At 38.0% G+C, this 17594-nt stretch overlaps 2 protein-coding genes across 6 annotated transcripts in view; one reads left to right on the forward strand and one right to left on the reverse strand.

Annotated features, from left to right (window-relative positions):
* The window catches only part of LOC148074031 (suppressor of tumorigenicity 7 protein homolog), a 33483-nt gene extending 24310 nt beyond the window's left edge, over nt 1-9173 (reverse strand). Inside the window, exons 1-2 of one of the 5 annotated variants that reach the window (XM_087797353.1) lie at nt 9080-9173; nt 2708-2743 (exon numbers count right to left, since the gene is read on the reverse strand). In XM_087797353.1, the coding sequence (XP_087653479.1) occupies nt 2708-2729 (22 nt within the window). In that variant the 5' untranslated portion in view covers nt 2730-2743; nt 9080-9173. Of the gene's footprint in view, nt 1-2707; nt 3087-3109; nt 3166-9079 lie in introns of those variants that run through there. The other 4 variants (XM_087797352.1, XM_087797354.1, XM_087797356.1 and 1 more) reach the window with 4 other exon arrangements.
* A 772-nt stretch (nt 9174-9945) lies between these two features.
* On the forward strand, nt 9946-17576 carry LOC148074032 (dynein axonemal heavy chain 1-like). Its single transcript, XM_087797254.1, has 16 exons — nt 9946-10197; nt 10576-10657; nt 10724-10856; nt 10971-11112; nt 11187-11316; nt 11386-11532; nt 12252-12507; nt 12582-12724; nt 13693-13901; nt 13978-14276; nt 14345-14495; nt 15692-15885; nt 15951-16176; nt 16234-16353; nt 16900-16982; nt 17053-17576. Exons 1-16 carry the CDS (start codon nt 10066-10068, stop codon nt 17156-17158), a joined length of 2553 nt encoding a protein of 850 aa, XP_087653380.1. The 5' UTR covers nt 9946-10065; the 3' UTR covers nt 17159-17576.
* The last annotated feature ends 18 nt before the right edge of the window (nt 17577-17594 follow it).

The raw sequence follows: 17594 nt of genomic DNA on the forward strand, positions 1-17594 counted from the left end.
GCAGAAAAGCTTTTCATTTTTGCGATGATTGACTAAATTTGTACTGTTTTCTCAAGTGTTGAATGGTTGTTTTTGGCACATGCATAAAGACTCAGAAAATGTTTCAAACTCATTTTTAGGGGCCAACAGAAAATTATCTCTTACTTTGTGAGAAAAATAAATCGATTCAACAGCACTGTTGGTTTTTTAATCATATTTGATTTTTGTCATATTCATTTTCTTCATATATAAATATATTAAATGCCATTATTATTCACAACTAAAATGAAAATATTCACAACGTTTGTGTTGAATTTAAACTTAGCTGTTCGATGGTGGCAATCAGTAGCGAAAGGAACAATGATATCGTGCGAGATCCTGGTGACCTTGACCATGACAAGAAAATACAGTCGACTCGAGCAGATTTTGAAGTTAATGTTTCTTGGTTCAAAAGATATTAGGTATGTCAACGTTAAAATGTTTGATTGTTGGGTTCCACTTAAAAACCTACTAATTCCATCACCGCAAATACCTTCATGTTTTCCAGAAACATGAATTCTTATTTCTGGTCTAAGGGCACACTTAAAATCTTGGCTTAACTTAATGACCTTGAACCAATTCTATGTGGTACACACTGCTCAAATATCTTCCTGCGGGAATTAGTAAAATAGAAAGTCGCACCGTGAGTCACCGTAGTATTACTAGAAAAAAACTGCACTACAATATGGTGAAATTATTTTTTGAAACCCTGTATAAGTGAAATAAACATGTGTGTATGAATAAAATTGTTGTATTTGTCATATCTTTAACAATTGTTCATAGAAGCTTGGAAGTCGTCAAAAGTCTCAAAACTTTATTGACAGTCTACCATCTGAGCCCGAAATATAATGACCAAAACACATGACACCCCTAGTAAATACAGGTCAAATTTACTGAATCAAGGAACCTTTCAACAGCAATAAACAATGAAAGCAGCAACAATTATCTTTTACAGCCACGATCAATATTGCTCACATTAAGTACATTTTATTGTGAAGGCTTTAGACATAATTGGTACAAGTGGTGAATGTCCAGAATTCCATCTAATGACAAGTATATAAACACACATAAATTAATTATGGTTTTCCACTTTATAAGCAATTAACGTAGGTGTATAAAAAGTAGAATGACAATCGTGAGAAGACGTAAAAGGAAATGGTAACAAAAGCACCGTGCAGACTCATTTGATTGATTTTCTTTGTGTCCCAAAAGACCACGACATAATTACAGCTTAGCAAATATTTTCAGTCATTGATTTTTTTCTTCTTCTCCCACATATTGTCAAAATTCAATTCTGCTGCACAAATTCTCTGAACAGAAAAAATAATGGACTATATGAAGTTGAAATCAATAGTAGTGTATTAAAATTGTAATATGGTAAAGTTGGCTCATCCAGATCAGGTAACGCATATCTCCATGTTATATTATGTTGTAGGTATAATGTTTGTTGAAGTATATTTACGTTAAAATATCAACTAAATCAAATCCCTTACCCGTTCTTGGGTGTTGTTGTTTTTTTGTGGTTTGTTGTTGAGTGACCATCACTCTCACTCAAAAGCTTGTGTAAAGAAAATTTAACAAAATAAGTTTTATTTTTAGTTCAGGAACTCTTTCATGTTGAACCAAACCTGCTAACACTTATCAATTGGAAGAAAAGCAGCAAGATAAGAAGCCAGTCAGGGAGTTCATTCAGTTAAGAGAATGTTAAACCACAGACAAATATAGATTAAGGAAGAATAAAACTCTTCAGCCATTATTGTCATAGTTAAATCCATCAAAAGGGGACTTCAAATGGATGTGCTATTTAATTGCATTTCAATTCAGAAATCCTATGAATAGATTTGCATAAATCTTTGATGATATGAAAAACCAAACAATTTCATGCGAACTGCATGTCAATAGTGCAGCTTTGAAAAGAATCAAGTAGCAACATGGGGATGTGTGGCAACAACACTTTCGCAAGAAAAACGGTCTGTACTTGTCCTTCACTTCTTTAGTTTCATTTCACTGTTTTTATGTTTCTTTACAACATGCATGGATTTATCCTATTGGGTTTCAAAAGAATAGCATAGAAATGAACACATCTTTAAAACAACCCTAGCAACAGTTTAGCGGTTACTTGTCGTGAACAACACAGTCGGTAACTTCAATGAGCTGAATTCTCATAGACCCGTCAATACCTGGACCTAATAGATGGTCTTAGACCATCTGAATCCTGGAACGAGTGATCAAAGTGTGTTCAAACTCGTGCTACTTTTTGACTGTAGGTGTTAGCTATCGAAAGCAACGGCATAACCGTGATTTATGTCGGTGTAGCTACTTAGACGCCACGTGTATTCAGACCAAAATGATCCTGTTGTACACGAGTGTGATGTCAGTTAATATTATTCCACTGCCCATGATAACCCCACTAAAGGTTCCCTCATCCGACCAACACATCATTTCAAATTATTCCACTCATCATGTTAACGTAAATCATGAGAGTCATTGAGCTTAGCACGATGTTCTCGCTTATAGACCCTCCATGCTAAAAAATGGTAGACTCCAGACTACTTCCCTATGCTATCTACCACCAGCAACCACGAACGCAAATAAGAAAGCTGCAGGAATAAGGGACACCCAACATGTTTACGGGTATAGATTAACAGTAAGAGACACACAGGCGTGGACGGACGGCGGCGGTACTTACATGAAGACTCTGTGCCGAACATGGCTGGATCAGGAGCTGTGATGGAGAGAAAGGAAGAGGATGAGAAGGAGGAAAGTGAGGAGAGAGAAGGGGGAGGGTGAGCGAGAGAGAGGGGAGGTTGTGAGCACAGGCAGCAACACAGCAGGGGTCATCAAAGCAACACAATGCAGTCAGTCGGCCGTCGCTGCCTCCCAGACGGACAGATGCCCAAGATTTGTCTTTGAAAGCCTCGGACACTCGTCCGGTGCGCTCATGTGCGGCGACACAAGAGGCCTCGTGAGCGGGAGAATGAAATTAGAAATCCTTCACGGGCATGGCAGTGGCGTTAAATCCAAGAGTCTGTGACGTTTAGCTAGCTACTGCATCCTTCCATTCCCCTCGTAGTCCTTCGGTCATCCTCACCGTTATTCCTTTCATTCCTCTGTAGGGTTCACTGAAGAAAGGGGAGAGAGGAGAACGAGGAGGAGAGAGAGGGCACGAGAGAGAGAGAAGGGGGAGTGACAAGAGCCTGGGCTGCTTCTGCTGCAGCCGCTGTAAGACAAAAGCAATAAAAACACAGAGTGACATCACACGAAGGGAGGGGAGGCGGAACACGAATGACCGACTACTGCTGCTGCTACTAGCTGGAGGAAGGAAGACACGGCAAGATTGAGCAGACAGAAAATAGCCAGGATATTTCATGAGGTATAACTCCACAATAAAGAGGCAGAGAGCAAAAACAGACATAGAAACATGAGAGAGAGGGGAAGGAATACATTACTAAAGAAGTAACAAATGAGGAGCAATCCAATAGGTAATGGGATGAACTGGACAATAGTGGAAAATAGTACATTATCAGATAAGCCAAACTAATAAATAAAACATATAAGCAGCTTGTTTAGATCATCATGAACACTAAATTAATGAATAGGCAAGCATCTACGAGCAGCCACACTGCAAACATATTTACACATTTAAGGAAATCCAACTATAACAAACATGTAAAAAGAATTTAGCGTCTATTTTTATTTTTTTTACCAAGATGGTCAATAGGTACTTCTCACTGCTCATGAGAAGCAGTCAAGCAGCAGTCCCAAAAAATGTTGACAATGAAGGTGGGTTTGAGCAGTAGAATAAAAAATAAATAGGTCAGTCAGACGTCCTTGTGGTCCTTGCTGTGAATGAGGTGAAGCAAACGTTCATGTGGATCAGCCCAGCTGCTGAATAGAAGAGCGTGTACCAACCGAGGCCTCTGCTCTTTTGTCTATACACGGTAACCCTCAATCTCCACCCTCTCTTGCACCCCCACATTAACCCCCCCAACCCGCCCCCCGCTTTACATTTTTGCCCTTCAAGAACAGCCAACAGTCCATTTGTGTCTTCCATGATGACAACCCATTGTTTTCTCTCTGGCAGATAATTGGTTTGAATGTGAATCATTTGTAAGATTAAAATAAATCATATTTTTAGAATCTAGCTTTCGGGTGCCATTGTTTCAAGGCCAATTGTGACATGAACATATGCTACATTCATGTTTATAAACGGAGCTCTAGATGAGTCAGTTTCTGTCCAAGACTTATTTACCAAATCAAAGACATTTTACAAAGTTGACCCCAATCATTTACCGTTTGATGTTCATGTCAGAGATTCACTCACTTCATATGCTAATGTGTAATTATGGTAAAAATGAGGATCGACTGATCATAGGTTTTATTCACAGAATTGTTAACTGGTTTATTTCTGTTTTATGTAAAGTTCTTAGAGGAAAAACGTTTAACAATCTTCTCAGAAACAAAGGGCGAATAATAAAGATGTCATGCTTCAAGGCAAACTATAATATGTCACAATACTAACCATTTGGAACTTCTTTTTGAAAGCACCTGATGTAATATTGCACCTGGGCTTTCAGTATTGTGTGTTTGTACCACCTGCCTCTAATTGAACATGCCTCCGGAGGTAACATTAATGACTTAAGGGACCGACAAAAAAGTCTCCTGTGAACTGAACAGGAAGAACACTGGCATCTAGACTTCTTAGAAAAATATGATCTATCGTCGACTTACAAAGAATAGCTACATCTGATCAAGATCATATATATACTTTTGAGGCTCAGTTGAATGATAAACCTTCAATAAAAACAGGGGTCATCGAATAAAATTAGGACGGCTGTGATTGCCATGGGTTTCTCTAATAATTGACGAATCAAACTTTATGTTACACCAACATTTTTGCACTATTTTCTGGAACAATCCTTGTGTTGTCTCCGGGTCAAGGTATCCTGGTGGCCCAAAAACAAATATGTTTGTTGAATCCCTTGTATTGCCTCTGGGTCGGGTCAACACAACACGTACACAGGCAACACAAGGGTTAACGCCATTTTTTGAGGTAATTTCCAGACATGCCATAACGGCAATCACATAAACCCCTTCTGGTAAAAAAAACACTATTTAATTTACTCATTAGGTTCACGTGATCATACTCCAATAAAGATTTAAATAATGTAATAGTTCAAATTACAAATCATTTAAGATATTATAAACAGTATTTCAGGCATATACCAGACTGGACTGTTGGTACCATGCATTCTAAGCCATATATAATGTCCACAGAATAATTAAATCATTTATAAGATTAATTCGTATTATACTAGGTTCAAAGTGCACACTCATCCAATTAAAAAATATTGTCTTAAGTGACGGTATTGATAATCAGATCAATAACTACAATGGATAAAACCTTCATGACCGATTTATTCTTAACATTGCCCACCTCTCTCTGCCAGCAGATACCACCCCAAAAAGGCATTCGTCCTGGTTGCTAGGCAACTAAAAATAAGCATGAGTGGATCCAGCCTGTTAATCACCAACAGAAATATCCTCTGAGATGGCAAGAGTGGAAAGATGGAGGGCAAAATTAATACATTTTAATAAGATTTGAACCAAACAATACTTGAATAGAGATTGGTAGCAGGACTGTGAAAACAATCTAGAACTGCAAACTGCTGGTTTGAACTTTAGCAAATAATACGTTTCAATTTCTGTGTCAATCTTTTGATTTATTTACATATTGTTACAATAGAATTGAGCAAACATGGACACATTTAACATAATGATCTAAAATGTGTTTTCAAGTATAGTGTCTAGTTATATTACTGCTTTATGTACAAGATTGTATCATTTTCCAATATTAAAAGTGCATTCATGTTATATCCAAAGTACTTATCTATTAACTTAAGTAGCCTGGTGTCATGTTTGGGAGGGTCGAGGGTCAAGTAGCAACAATCACAAATGAAGAAATTAAATGCTCTAGCTTCTGATTAAGCATTAAAGTTCCAGAATTTCATCAAGCGACGCATTCAAGTGCTAAATGTATGTTGGCGAAAACCTACTGTTGAGCTATAATTAAAAGATTCCTGACAGTTTTGTTTAACTCGTTTGAAATTAAACCTTAAAAATGTTGTGTGGAAAATGTACACGCAAGTTTGTTTTCATTAACACAATCTCAAACTGAATCTCCTTTTATTTGTGATATTTGTTTTACTTTCCAGAACCATGAATGTTTTCTATAGTACTATTGAAAGTGAATTCATTTCATGGCTAAGCACTCATGCATCCTGAGTAAAATTTATTTTATTTAAGGTTTGCATACATTCAAAAACACAACACGTTCCAATGTGAAAAATGCAAAGTACATTTGAATACAGTTAATGAGCCATTCATAAAACTATCAGAGAATTTAAAATAGGACTGAAAGTCAATGTAAATACAGCATGATTTAATGATGACTCATTTACCCATCATTAACCACTCCATAATCTCACCCGATACAGTCAACCAGCTATTTGGTGGACGAGACATCTTCCATACTGAGCTCTGTTGCTCCCTGGCATCATGTTCTCCATTGGATTAGTATATGCAGGATCCAGACAAGATCCGGTCAAAAAAACACAAACAACTGAGAAAGATAATAATGGTTTTATTTATATTTGTTTAAGGCTGATGAAAAACACAAGAAGGAAAATACTTAAATTACAATGTTTCCATTTTAGGCTGCTCAAGCAAAGGCTTAATAGCCACAAAAAAAACTGAGCACATGTAACCAGAAAAATGGCAGGCAGGTCTCTAGATAAGTTTTTGGTTTGAAGAAGAAAATGAATTCTGTTGGTCTACATCAATAATTAAATTTAGTTATGTACAAATGTATACTTTGTGCACATTAAAGGACAATGTATTCTGTCTTAAGCCTGTTTTTTTAATATACCATTCGAATGGTCTTGCGGAAAAGTGTGTATATTTAATTTAATATAGATGGTTCAGAAAAAGCCACATAAAATAATCAGTAAACAGTGTTACAAGCAGGTGAATATATGACCAATAAGTCCATATATTACACTATGAATAACATATATTTAACCAATTTCCCTGAGGAGTTCTCCAGAGGGTTAAAAAAAAAGTTTATCTATATATCCATTTTTAAAAGATTTTCTTCCCCTAATTATTAGACTTTTATTAAAATAGTCTTCCCACACTTTAACCGTAAGCCTTGAAAGCATACAACTCTTTCAGCCTCCTCGAAAGAAGCCTGTGGAACTTCACTAGATCCAGCTGGCTGGTCTGAAAGAGCACATTCTTCCATCTGCTGCTCAGCAAAGTCACAGGAGACTCATCACTGATAGCTGTGAGAGTAACAACACGCATAAGCATGTCGCGAACACACACATCACCTCCTGAATAGTTTCATTAGGAAGAAGGTACATCTGAAGTCGAACGTAACTCAAAAGTACAATAGAATTGACCCGCAAAAACATTTAAATTATTTAAAAAAACGTAATTTAAAGTTGGCACATGGTATTTGTTTACCTCTTTTCCATTGCATCAGTAAGATTGTATGTTTTTAAAGTGATAGTTCAACCAAAAATTCTACATTTCAATTAACTCATTTTCTAGTCACCCTCATATCAATTTAGGGTTGGTATTATTTCTAGAGTAATCTGTTCCTTTTTAGAGTTGTAGGTAAAAATGCATTTTCATTTTTTTATTTGTCCAAAAAAAACAACTAAAAAACATTTTAATACCTCCATACTGCTCGTCTGTAATGTACATCGATAGCATATTGAAGCCTTGACCAGAGGAATTGTTCCAAAATAGCATGAATAAATCCAAGTATATTTTGAGGGTTTTTTTGGCGGAAGATCCGAGTATCTCGACTCCTGTCTACCGTATTTCCTCATTAAAACACAGTGTCAGTGCGCATGTGCAACATTTACGCTGATTAACAGCTTCTGCTGAAAACTATCTCAAAGTATAGACTTGTTTAAAACATTTTTTTAAAGAATTGCTAATGTTGAGGCGTCAATACAAGATGAAAGTCACAGACGAGCAGTATGGAGGTATTTGGATGTATTTAAGTGTGTATTTTTGGACGAAAACAACTGAGCTCCAGTCGCTACATTAAAATGAACATACATTTTTGTCTACAACTCCAAAAAGGTACAGATTACTCTAAAAATAATCTCAACCTTTGGCCGACATGATGGCGAGTAGAAAACGAGTGAAATAAATCGCACAAGTCGTACATATTTCTGGTTTATATGCATTTATTACAGACATTTGTAGAGTTTGTATCACAATCCCAAAACATTTTCAGCTGCTTTTGATTCCTAACAGTCTTTCAATTCTTATAGTACACATGACATAGATATACAATGGTAGGGAAGTGTTTTAAAAATAAGGTCAAACATTTTAACAGTTGTCAACCAAACTAAAACTGAACTTTTTTCACCGTCTTCAAACATTTTCCATTGAAAATTGAAATCAAACAATTTTCTGGTGTCAGTTTTCCGATGGTTATACTAGAGGGTTTTTTTTAATTGAAAAGGAGCAAAGAGGAATCATTTTTGGAATTTATTAACATTTTTCCATTTCAACTTACAATTGTATTTAACCCTACCAATTAGCTGTTATCATTTAACAGGTAATCTATCTATATACATTAAAAATGGAACAAAATCGGTTTCGGTTAATTCCTTTTTTTCTGTTGTGTGTGCGTCCCAGTGTGGGGTGTTTGGGGGGCGCGCAGGCGACAATGACAGAATCATTGGGTCACATAAAACTTCCAAAACAAACCGTATGAATGAATGTTGAACAACAAGTACAAGGCTGCTTAGAAAAGCGTGCTAAAGGGACACACTTGCACGGCCGAACCCCGAGTCGTGAACTAATATTAAAGAACCGTTTCTATAAATAGTTGTCACAATTTAAAAATGTGGCTCTGGCTAGCTGTTAGCGCTAGCTCGGCTATCATTTCTTAAACTTTAATAAAAGGCGCAAGACAAGAGAAACATGTCAGACAGAGATGCGTGTTTTAATGGGGTGTCTGTGTCGTGTCGCTTACCTCAGTTTGAGTGGATAAATGTGTCAATAAAGTCCTTCTCATGTCTTCCATGTGCCGCCGGTCTGCAGCAGCGACCGGCTGTGTAGACGTGTCTTCGCAACAGTGCCAGGCTAATGTTAGCAACCTGGGCTAGCAGCTAGCCGCGATGCTAACTCGACCGAGACCATTTACGCGAGATACCACAAGATGGCGCCCTTGAGAATTCATCGTGACCATTGCCATATGGAAGGAACGACCATGCATTTATGTCATTTAACTTTTAAAGATGTTGCGATTTATAACTTTATTTCTTTAGCAATATAAACACTGGAGTTAAAACCATACTAAACCTTTTTTTTCCCACAATAAATGTAACAAAAAGTGAAATACAAAACATAGATAATATCAGAAAACATTGTTTACATGCTGTCTTTAAGTAGATCTATGTTGGTGATGGACGATGGACTTCATCTCTTCTTAGAGAGCTTCAGGCTTTAAAAAAAAAAAAGGTTATTGTAACCCTTGTGTGATCTCGGGTCTAGTTGACCTTGTCCCAAAGCCAACACAAGGGATCAAGGTAACACAAGGTTTAAGCATATTTGTTTTCCATGCGTCTGTCCATCGCGATAGACTCCAACGACACTAGAAGAAAACAGATACGTTTAAGTTTTATAAAAGATTAAAAAGACACATTTTAATAGCATCAGATAGTGAATGGTGTCCTTGATGCTGTAAACAGCACACTTTGTGATGTCACACTTATGAGTGTAAATTCAATATGATGTCACACCTGATTTTATAATAAATTCTGTTTATTTTTAAATACTTTGAAAAGGAAATGAAAGGCTCTGCTGATCACTAATAAAGAATACAAAGCAGTTGTTGTTTTCAAACCGCGTAATACATATCTGTTAGAAATATGAATATTAAATCTGAATACAAATAGTTGGCTTTACCTTCTTCAATTCTTCTTTTAAACGAAAAGGCATTTTCCGTCCAGCGTTAAGATGGACTCGTCAGATCCAGATAGAAAACTTCCAGAAAGGAGGTTCAGAACCGGAGGCCACAGGTCGAAGCTTCTTATGACGAAACAGCGAGGCGTTTACTCAGATGACATTTTAACAATTTCACGGTTCAAGGTAAAAGCAGTGAGATAAAATGTTGGCTCAAAATATGTTGGAATTAAAAGTGTAAATTGTTAAAGGCATGTTATTATCATAGCTGGATTGCTGATGTTTTCAGTAAAAAACTACCAGTGGAAAAAAAAGAAATAATAAATGTCTTGTAAACTGTTATTGTTATTGGGAAGATGGAAAAATGACTTTCAGTGATGACTATTTGTGACTAAAAAAGGGTGGTCAGTAGGAGCCTACTGGTCCAAATGAATGGTTGATATTAATGTAACAACCATTCTATCGGCTATGGAAGTAGCTTAGTGATGCACTTGGTACCTCTCTTAATCTGGTGATATGGACTTTAACAATTGACCCTCTATACGGTAACTGCTATCTGTGTAGATGCTTACAGAGCACAGGCATATCCAGCAGAGGGCACAAAGCGAACCCATCATCCATTATAAAGATTTCCAAACCCAAGATGGTAAGATATTGAGGCAATTTCTTATTATATAGAACTGGAAATAATCTTATTTTTTATTTCTCATAGCACCCCCTGTCAAGTTTGAATTTGATTACTGCAAGCTGACAAACTACTTCAGCAGTGAGGGAGATAAGCCCAAGAGTCGGATTCCTTTTGATACCGGGCCTGGACAAACACCTCGCAAGCTAGCCATAGAAAGGTAAACTTCATCGAAACTTTTGTTTGCAGGCACAAGTAGATATTTAGTAACAAAAAAGCCACAGAAATACACTTGATATTTCCTTGCTTTATCCTCATCACCCGATGTTAACAGACTTCGACGAGAGTACATGAGGATTGACTTTGAAAAGCTCCTTGAAGAGAAAGGAATCGACTCTTCTCATATGATGTCGAGTAACAGTGACGACTGGGAGGCGAGTCCTACAGAACAGGTCTTGCTCAACCTCCCACTTGAGGTCAGTCTCTCAGATATTCCTATTTAATGCACAAATCATTTCGGGTTTACATTTAATTTCATCTTCAACTCTAGATATTCGATAATGAGGATTTAGAATGTCGCACACCTGAAGACTGGCTGGGCCTCGGGAGCGCTGATGGAGTCCATAGTCAAAAACCTGTCCCTGCGAAGGCACTACTACCTGAGGAGGAAGGCATATATGGTGTTTTAAAATCCATTTTATTCATCATCTTTTAATTATGTTTCTTGAAAAAGTCTAATTCTCTCCCAGCCCACAGCTGGCAGCTGGTTGGAGTATCCAACTATTGTAGGAAGCGACATCAGTACATGGTACATAAGGTGCTGGTCAAGAGGAGCCTGGATGACAAAGATGTTGATCCTAGTCTATATGAAGAACATAAGAAAAGTAATACTTGGGGTGAGTCCTGATTCCGAAAATGTTATAGAGTGAAATTATATATTTAATCAAACCTTGTTAACGAAACACAAAATATTGCTACTGCAACTCAGCCTACTGTAGCTTCCACATCTTCCATAGTCACTCCTATTTTATTTAAGTTCTCCATGAACCTTATTAGTTGCCTTCCTGTTCTTCTTTTGTATAATTCAACCATTCCTCGCAGTCTTAGTCAAACATTTCCAAACCTTGAATCTGGCCTTTTAAATTCTATCTCCGATTTGTCCTCTACATGAGAAGTCTTCTCAAAATACTAATTTCTAACATTGTCCATCCTGAGAATCTTCAACTCTGACTCTAACTCGGTTTCTTGTTTTTTATTTAGAGCTTCTGACTCTGAACTATTAATCATGGCAGGTCCTAAAACACCTCCCTTCACTCAAGATCAGACATGTACAGATACTTATCTTTTAACCCTTGATTTATCTCGGGAATAACCTTCACCACTGCATATGCATTTATGGAAGCCAGGGAGGTTGTTCATCTTGACCCAGAGACAACACAAGGGATACCACAAACACATTTGTTTTCGGTATTCCGGGTCACCTTGAGATAATACAAGGGTCAAGTTGTTTTTGGACTCTGAAAAGTCCATAAATATTTAACAAGACCGTTGTCTTATATGTCTAATAAGTATGGATAAGTAGGATTATCGTGACAGTATCCGTTGCTCTCTGCAGGAGTGGACATCCTGGTGGAAAAAACAGAGTACTGGATTCCCCGGATCAGGCTTTTCTTCGTCGCCGAGGATCCGCGAGTCTTTGTGCAGCGACTCCAGTTTGCCCTGCGCCTTAAAAAATACACAGAGGCCAACATTCAATATCACAAGTCTGTCGACAGCCTTCCTGTCAGCAAAGCCACCCCATCCCTTCAAAATGAAAGTCTGAGACGGATTGCTCGGATCGCCTCGTCAGCCCCCAACCTCAGACCGCAACTGTAAATATTATTATTATTATTATATATATTATTGTAACAGAACGATAGTTCATGTAGGGATTTCATGTGTGCAGGGTGAAAAGGTTTATAGGAGATCTAGAGAAACGGGTCAAGCACGAGTATGACCGGACCATGAACATCTTAATATATGACAAAGAGTTAAAGAGTGCTCTGGAAGAGCTGCCAAAAAAGGAAGAATTGCCTATAAGGGAAAAAGGTAAGTGATTACATTTCTAACTACATTTAGTGCAAGATGGGCGTTGTGTCACTTTTAAATTTGAAAGAAATTGGTACTAAAGCAGCACTAAATTGGTTTAGTTTTGTAGTTTCTATACCTAATTTAAGAGTCATTGCATTTGAAAACCATGCAAAACCAGGCAGAGGTGAGAAGATGGGGGTCGGCCGAATTGGCTCATACTTTGCATGTGTGATAGGTATGCGGAACTATGAAGAGCCATATAAATAAACCCCTCCAGCTATCTTTTGTTATGGAGTTCTGGGACCCCCTATGAGACTCTCAAAAATCAAAGAATTTATGGCTGAATATTACTGAAATTGCGATGGCTAACCTGGTAATTCTGATAAAGATATGAACAAAACTTTTATATTTACATATAGTATGTGTTCTCTTGTTGTTATGACAAAAAGTTGAAGATGAATCATTTACTTTAAAAGAACCAATGAAAGGAGAATTTCCATCTCTCTCAATTTCAGTCATTTTCAAAGGGCTTTTTCTTTGATCACCTGCAACCTTCAGAATGGTTTTATCTTTGCTGGAGAGAGGAACATCTAGTTATTTAAAATCAATCTTCGTTTAATTGGGACACACATAACGCAAGTTGTGAACTGTATGGGGATTTTTCGGGTTTTGAACTATGATAAACCTGGTTATAACTTTACACTACACGCTGATATTTGGCCCATTTTTTGTGAAGCTGTGTGTAAATCATGCATGATTTTTAGAAAGTGCTACAATTGATTAGAAAAGTTGACTTGGGCTCTACATGGGGGATATGAGGATACCCGAAACAGAATTTTGCAATTTTTTTTCTCTTAAAAAGAAGTTTGAGTGAGATCAGTAAATGTCAATCTAGCTAGTACAGTATGTACTTGTTGAGACTTAATATAAAGTGAGAGAAAAATGTATATGGAGAATTTTAAGTTCAAAACCTGTATCTGTTGCAGAATGTGTGTCAGTTCCAGAGTACGAGTACCAGAGAATCAAAATGGCTTTTACCTCAAAATACCTCCTGACCAACACAGAAGTCATCCGCGCTTTATCAGAAGTGGAAACAGAATGCAGAAAGGTCGCCTGTATGAGACTTTTCGACGTCTCTTCTGAGACACAGGGTCTCAAAGAGTTTGAAGATCGGCAGACTGAAATCCATCTGAAGGCATGGAAGCATGTTCGCCTCGCCATCATTGACCAAGACGTTTAAAGTCTCGCCGTCTGTCTTTGTGTTTCATCAGATGGGCTTGTTTCTCCACCAGTCATGGATGAGCATACTGAGCAACATTCTAAGAAGAAACCTGGAGAAACTCGGCAAGGGCACGTTCAACGTCAACGAGACTTGCTGGTTCGCGTACAAGACTTCAAGTCTGTTCCGATTGATCAGCAGAGTGCGCTTCAGCATGCAGGACTCCCTCCGCTACCTGGTGCTGAGCTCCATCTTCTATCTGAACAGTCTGATCCAGGACAGTTGCTACAGTGTGTTACAGTGTCCGGAGGACATGGCCTGGGGAGGAGACCTCACCAGCAGCCCATTTAAGTAAGTCACAAAACCTATAATGGATCGTTTCTAAACCAACTAGATCAGAAACTTCTGTTTCACTCCAGGCCAAAAAAGCATCCCCTGTTTTTGCTTGACCTGGTTCTGGAGTCGAAGAGCGTTCAATATACAACACCCCTGGAGGACTTTGGAAAAACCATTATTGATTTGTTTGATAAAGCAATTCTTGCTACGTACAATGTTCCACGAGTTGATGGGGTAAGATCCACAAAGGTTTTTTTTTATATGACTCCTTCCATGACGGTGTCTCGTATAATGTTTTCTTAAAACATTCCCAAGATATTTTGATGGATTTATCGGGCTTTTTATCCAAGATTTTATTGAGTATGCCGCCTCCTTATTAGTGCTACAATAGTGGATAGACTCCTTTTCTTTTCCTCCGCGTCGCTCTCAGAATCTGTCAATCGGCTAGGGTTAGTCCATGCAAGCATATTAAAGGACCAAAAACATATTTAAAACTAAACAAGATGGCCTTTGCATTTTTCATTTAAAATACTTGTACAGTTTGATAATCAAATAACTTTACAGTAGAGTAAGCAGTACAAAGGTTTTAAGTAAGCGTCAACATTGTAAATGTTATTTGAATAACGCTTTATAGAACATATATTTAGAACAAAATCTTGTGTTATTTATAATCACATAAGAAAGGGTTTGCACATGACTTTAAGCTCTTAACGCCCAGGGCTTGTAATACTTAATAAAGCTTGTTATAAGTTGACATAGATGATGATGATCCTTACACCCCAGCTCGGGCTCTGAGGTCTGTGGATCAGAATCTACTGATGGTTCCTGAACACGGTTCAGGACCAGAGGAGAGAAATCCTTCCGGCTCCTAAGCTTTGGAACGATCTTCCTCTCTCTCTGTGTTTGATGATCTACTGACTCCTTCAAGAAACATCTTAAGACTTTCTTATTCGTGCAGGCTTTTCCCTGGTTTTCTGGGACTCCTGTGTGTTCGATGTTATCTTGATCTGTTTAGTATATATATTTTTTTATTGTTTAAGTGCTTTGTGACCCTGGTCTAGATCTCTCTTCTAAATGCATAAAAACATACACATGATCTATATCTTCTATTTTTAAGCATAAGTCCGACATTTATTTATCAAAGAAAAAATACACATCTTAAAGGTTTTTCAAATCAGAGGAAGGCAGTCACCCAGATGATAAGTTCTCAGTGCAGCTACAGGGACGAAAAATGTGAAAAAATTAGAACAAGAGTTCAAACTGAGTGCTTACTTTCATAATAAGAGGATAATTCTCTGGGCGAGATTTTGTTAAAAACAGATAAATTACAGTTCTATAAGTGTTTAAAGAGCTTGTAAGCCACCTTAAAATAAGATTTGGTTCCTGGGCCTGAGTTGGACACATCAACATAACTGTGGGCTTCTTTTCAGTTTGTGATGAAGAACTTGTTCATCGGTGGTGATCCAGTCATCTTGTCTGTGTACATGTGGGAGCCAGAAGTATCCGAGACTAAGGAGAAGATGCAGAACGCTCTGAACAAGGCCAAGATCCCCCTCAGGGCCTACGCTGACGAGTTCATGGAGCACCTGGAGCTTTACAACATGGGGATAGAAAACTATGTGAAGTGAGATCTTGTTAAGCTTATTGTGAAGCGGGAATTTGACATTCTGTCTCTTACAAATGGGACAGAGTCAACGTGTCCAGCCTGTCGTCGGTGAAGGAGGTGAGGAAGGAGGTCAAAAAGCACCTTGTGGAGAAACAACGACTGGAACGATCCCTTCCTGCTTCCATCATCATCGGCCCATTTCTAGTCCGCGTGGCTCCTGTCCGACAAGCCTTGTGTGACAAGAGAAAAGTCTTAGCCAAATGCACTTTGGATCACTTTGCCACAAAACTCCGGGGCCAACTCCATGCTGTGAGTGAAGATCCATCTCACCAGCAGACCGTGTATTAACGCTGTGTTTGTGTTAAGGCTTGTGAAAAGTGTATCGTCATATATCGAAGGCTGCGTGTGAGGCCAGAGAGCACCAAAGAAGAGAAGGAGAAGAAAGCCTGGATCAAACAGATCCCACAACAGCTCGACACTTATAAGGTAAATTATGATTTTGTAACTTAGATATTTAGACTAAGAATAGTTGTGGGCTCTCTACAGGACTTGTATCATTTGGTGAATTTTGAATTTGGGAACTGTCAAAATGTTATCTTGAGAAACTACTTCAGGAGTCACAGGCAACCCGAGGGAAGCATCGGGTTCCGGGCATTTCATTCTGGGACATTTGTTGAGATGACCTTGATCAGTTTGACCCGGAAATGCTAAGATCCATTTCCCTAGACAAGCGGGAAGAGTATATCTGGCCCTCAAAGCTTCACCTTCTAGCCCAACAACCCAACCTTAGATAATGGAAGAAGATAAAGATCAACTTAACTTGACAACACTTTTACAATACAACCTGTGAGGTTAATCATGTGAATCATGTAATCATCTATTGACCTTAACGCATCGATGCCAAATTCCAGCGACTAATAATTTTAAAAACGACAGTAAAAACGTAAACATTGATTGAAGGCAGGCTTTTCAAATGTTCTGATCCAGCGTAAAATAAAGATGACAAACGACCACCTTCTATCTCCGCACCAGGAAACCGTCAGAAAGCTCCTTACAGAATACGAGATCTTCGACGAGTTCTACCATTACCTCCCAGAGGAAGATGTTGCGAAGAAGTAAGCCGATTTCGATTTATTGTTTTGTTTGACTTAACTTGACATATTTTGATAAACCTCATCACCGCAGGTTTGAAGCGATCAGCTGGCCTACAAGGATAGGCAAAGAAATCCAAGTAGCACTTGCTCCTGCTGGACCTCGAAGGAAGACCAGAACAGCTGTAGCGACTTCATAAAACAAAGTTCAGGAATAAAACAGTCTGGTTGTAGCCGTACATTCTCTACATTTAGATATTTTATTGAATCTTATAGGATTTCTTTAGACGGTTTTTTTTAATTGGTTATAAAAAGTGTTGTAATAAGTTATTGTTATAATTGATTTAAATAGAAATAAAGCTAATTTGTGCTCATTAAAGGACATTAATTGCATATTTCCTCCGTAAAATGCTTACCTATAAATTATGGCATGTGTTGAAACTCAATTACCCCTTTGGCCGCCATTTGAGGAGAAAATGTCGACAAAATCTCAAGCTGGAAGGTCGGTCGGTGTGAAGAGGTTCTGATCTGAACTGGTTTCAACTCACAGTCTATCTGGAGGATGAAAGGTCAGAGTATTGACCAACTCAATAAAGTTAGCATTATCTATACATTCATCCATTAGGCACAGAGTTG

This window comes from Callionymus lyra, chromosome 8 (assembly GCF_982586985.1).
Source record: "Callionymus lyra chromosome 8, fCalLyr1.hap1.1, whole genome shotgun sequence".
NCBI classification, from domain to species: Eukaryota; Metazoa; Chordata; class Actinopteri; order Syngnathiformes; family Callionymidae; genus Callionymus; species Callionymus lyra.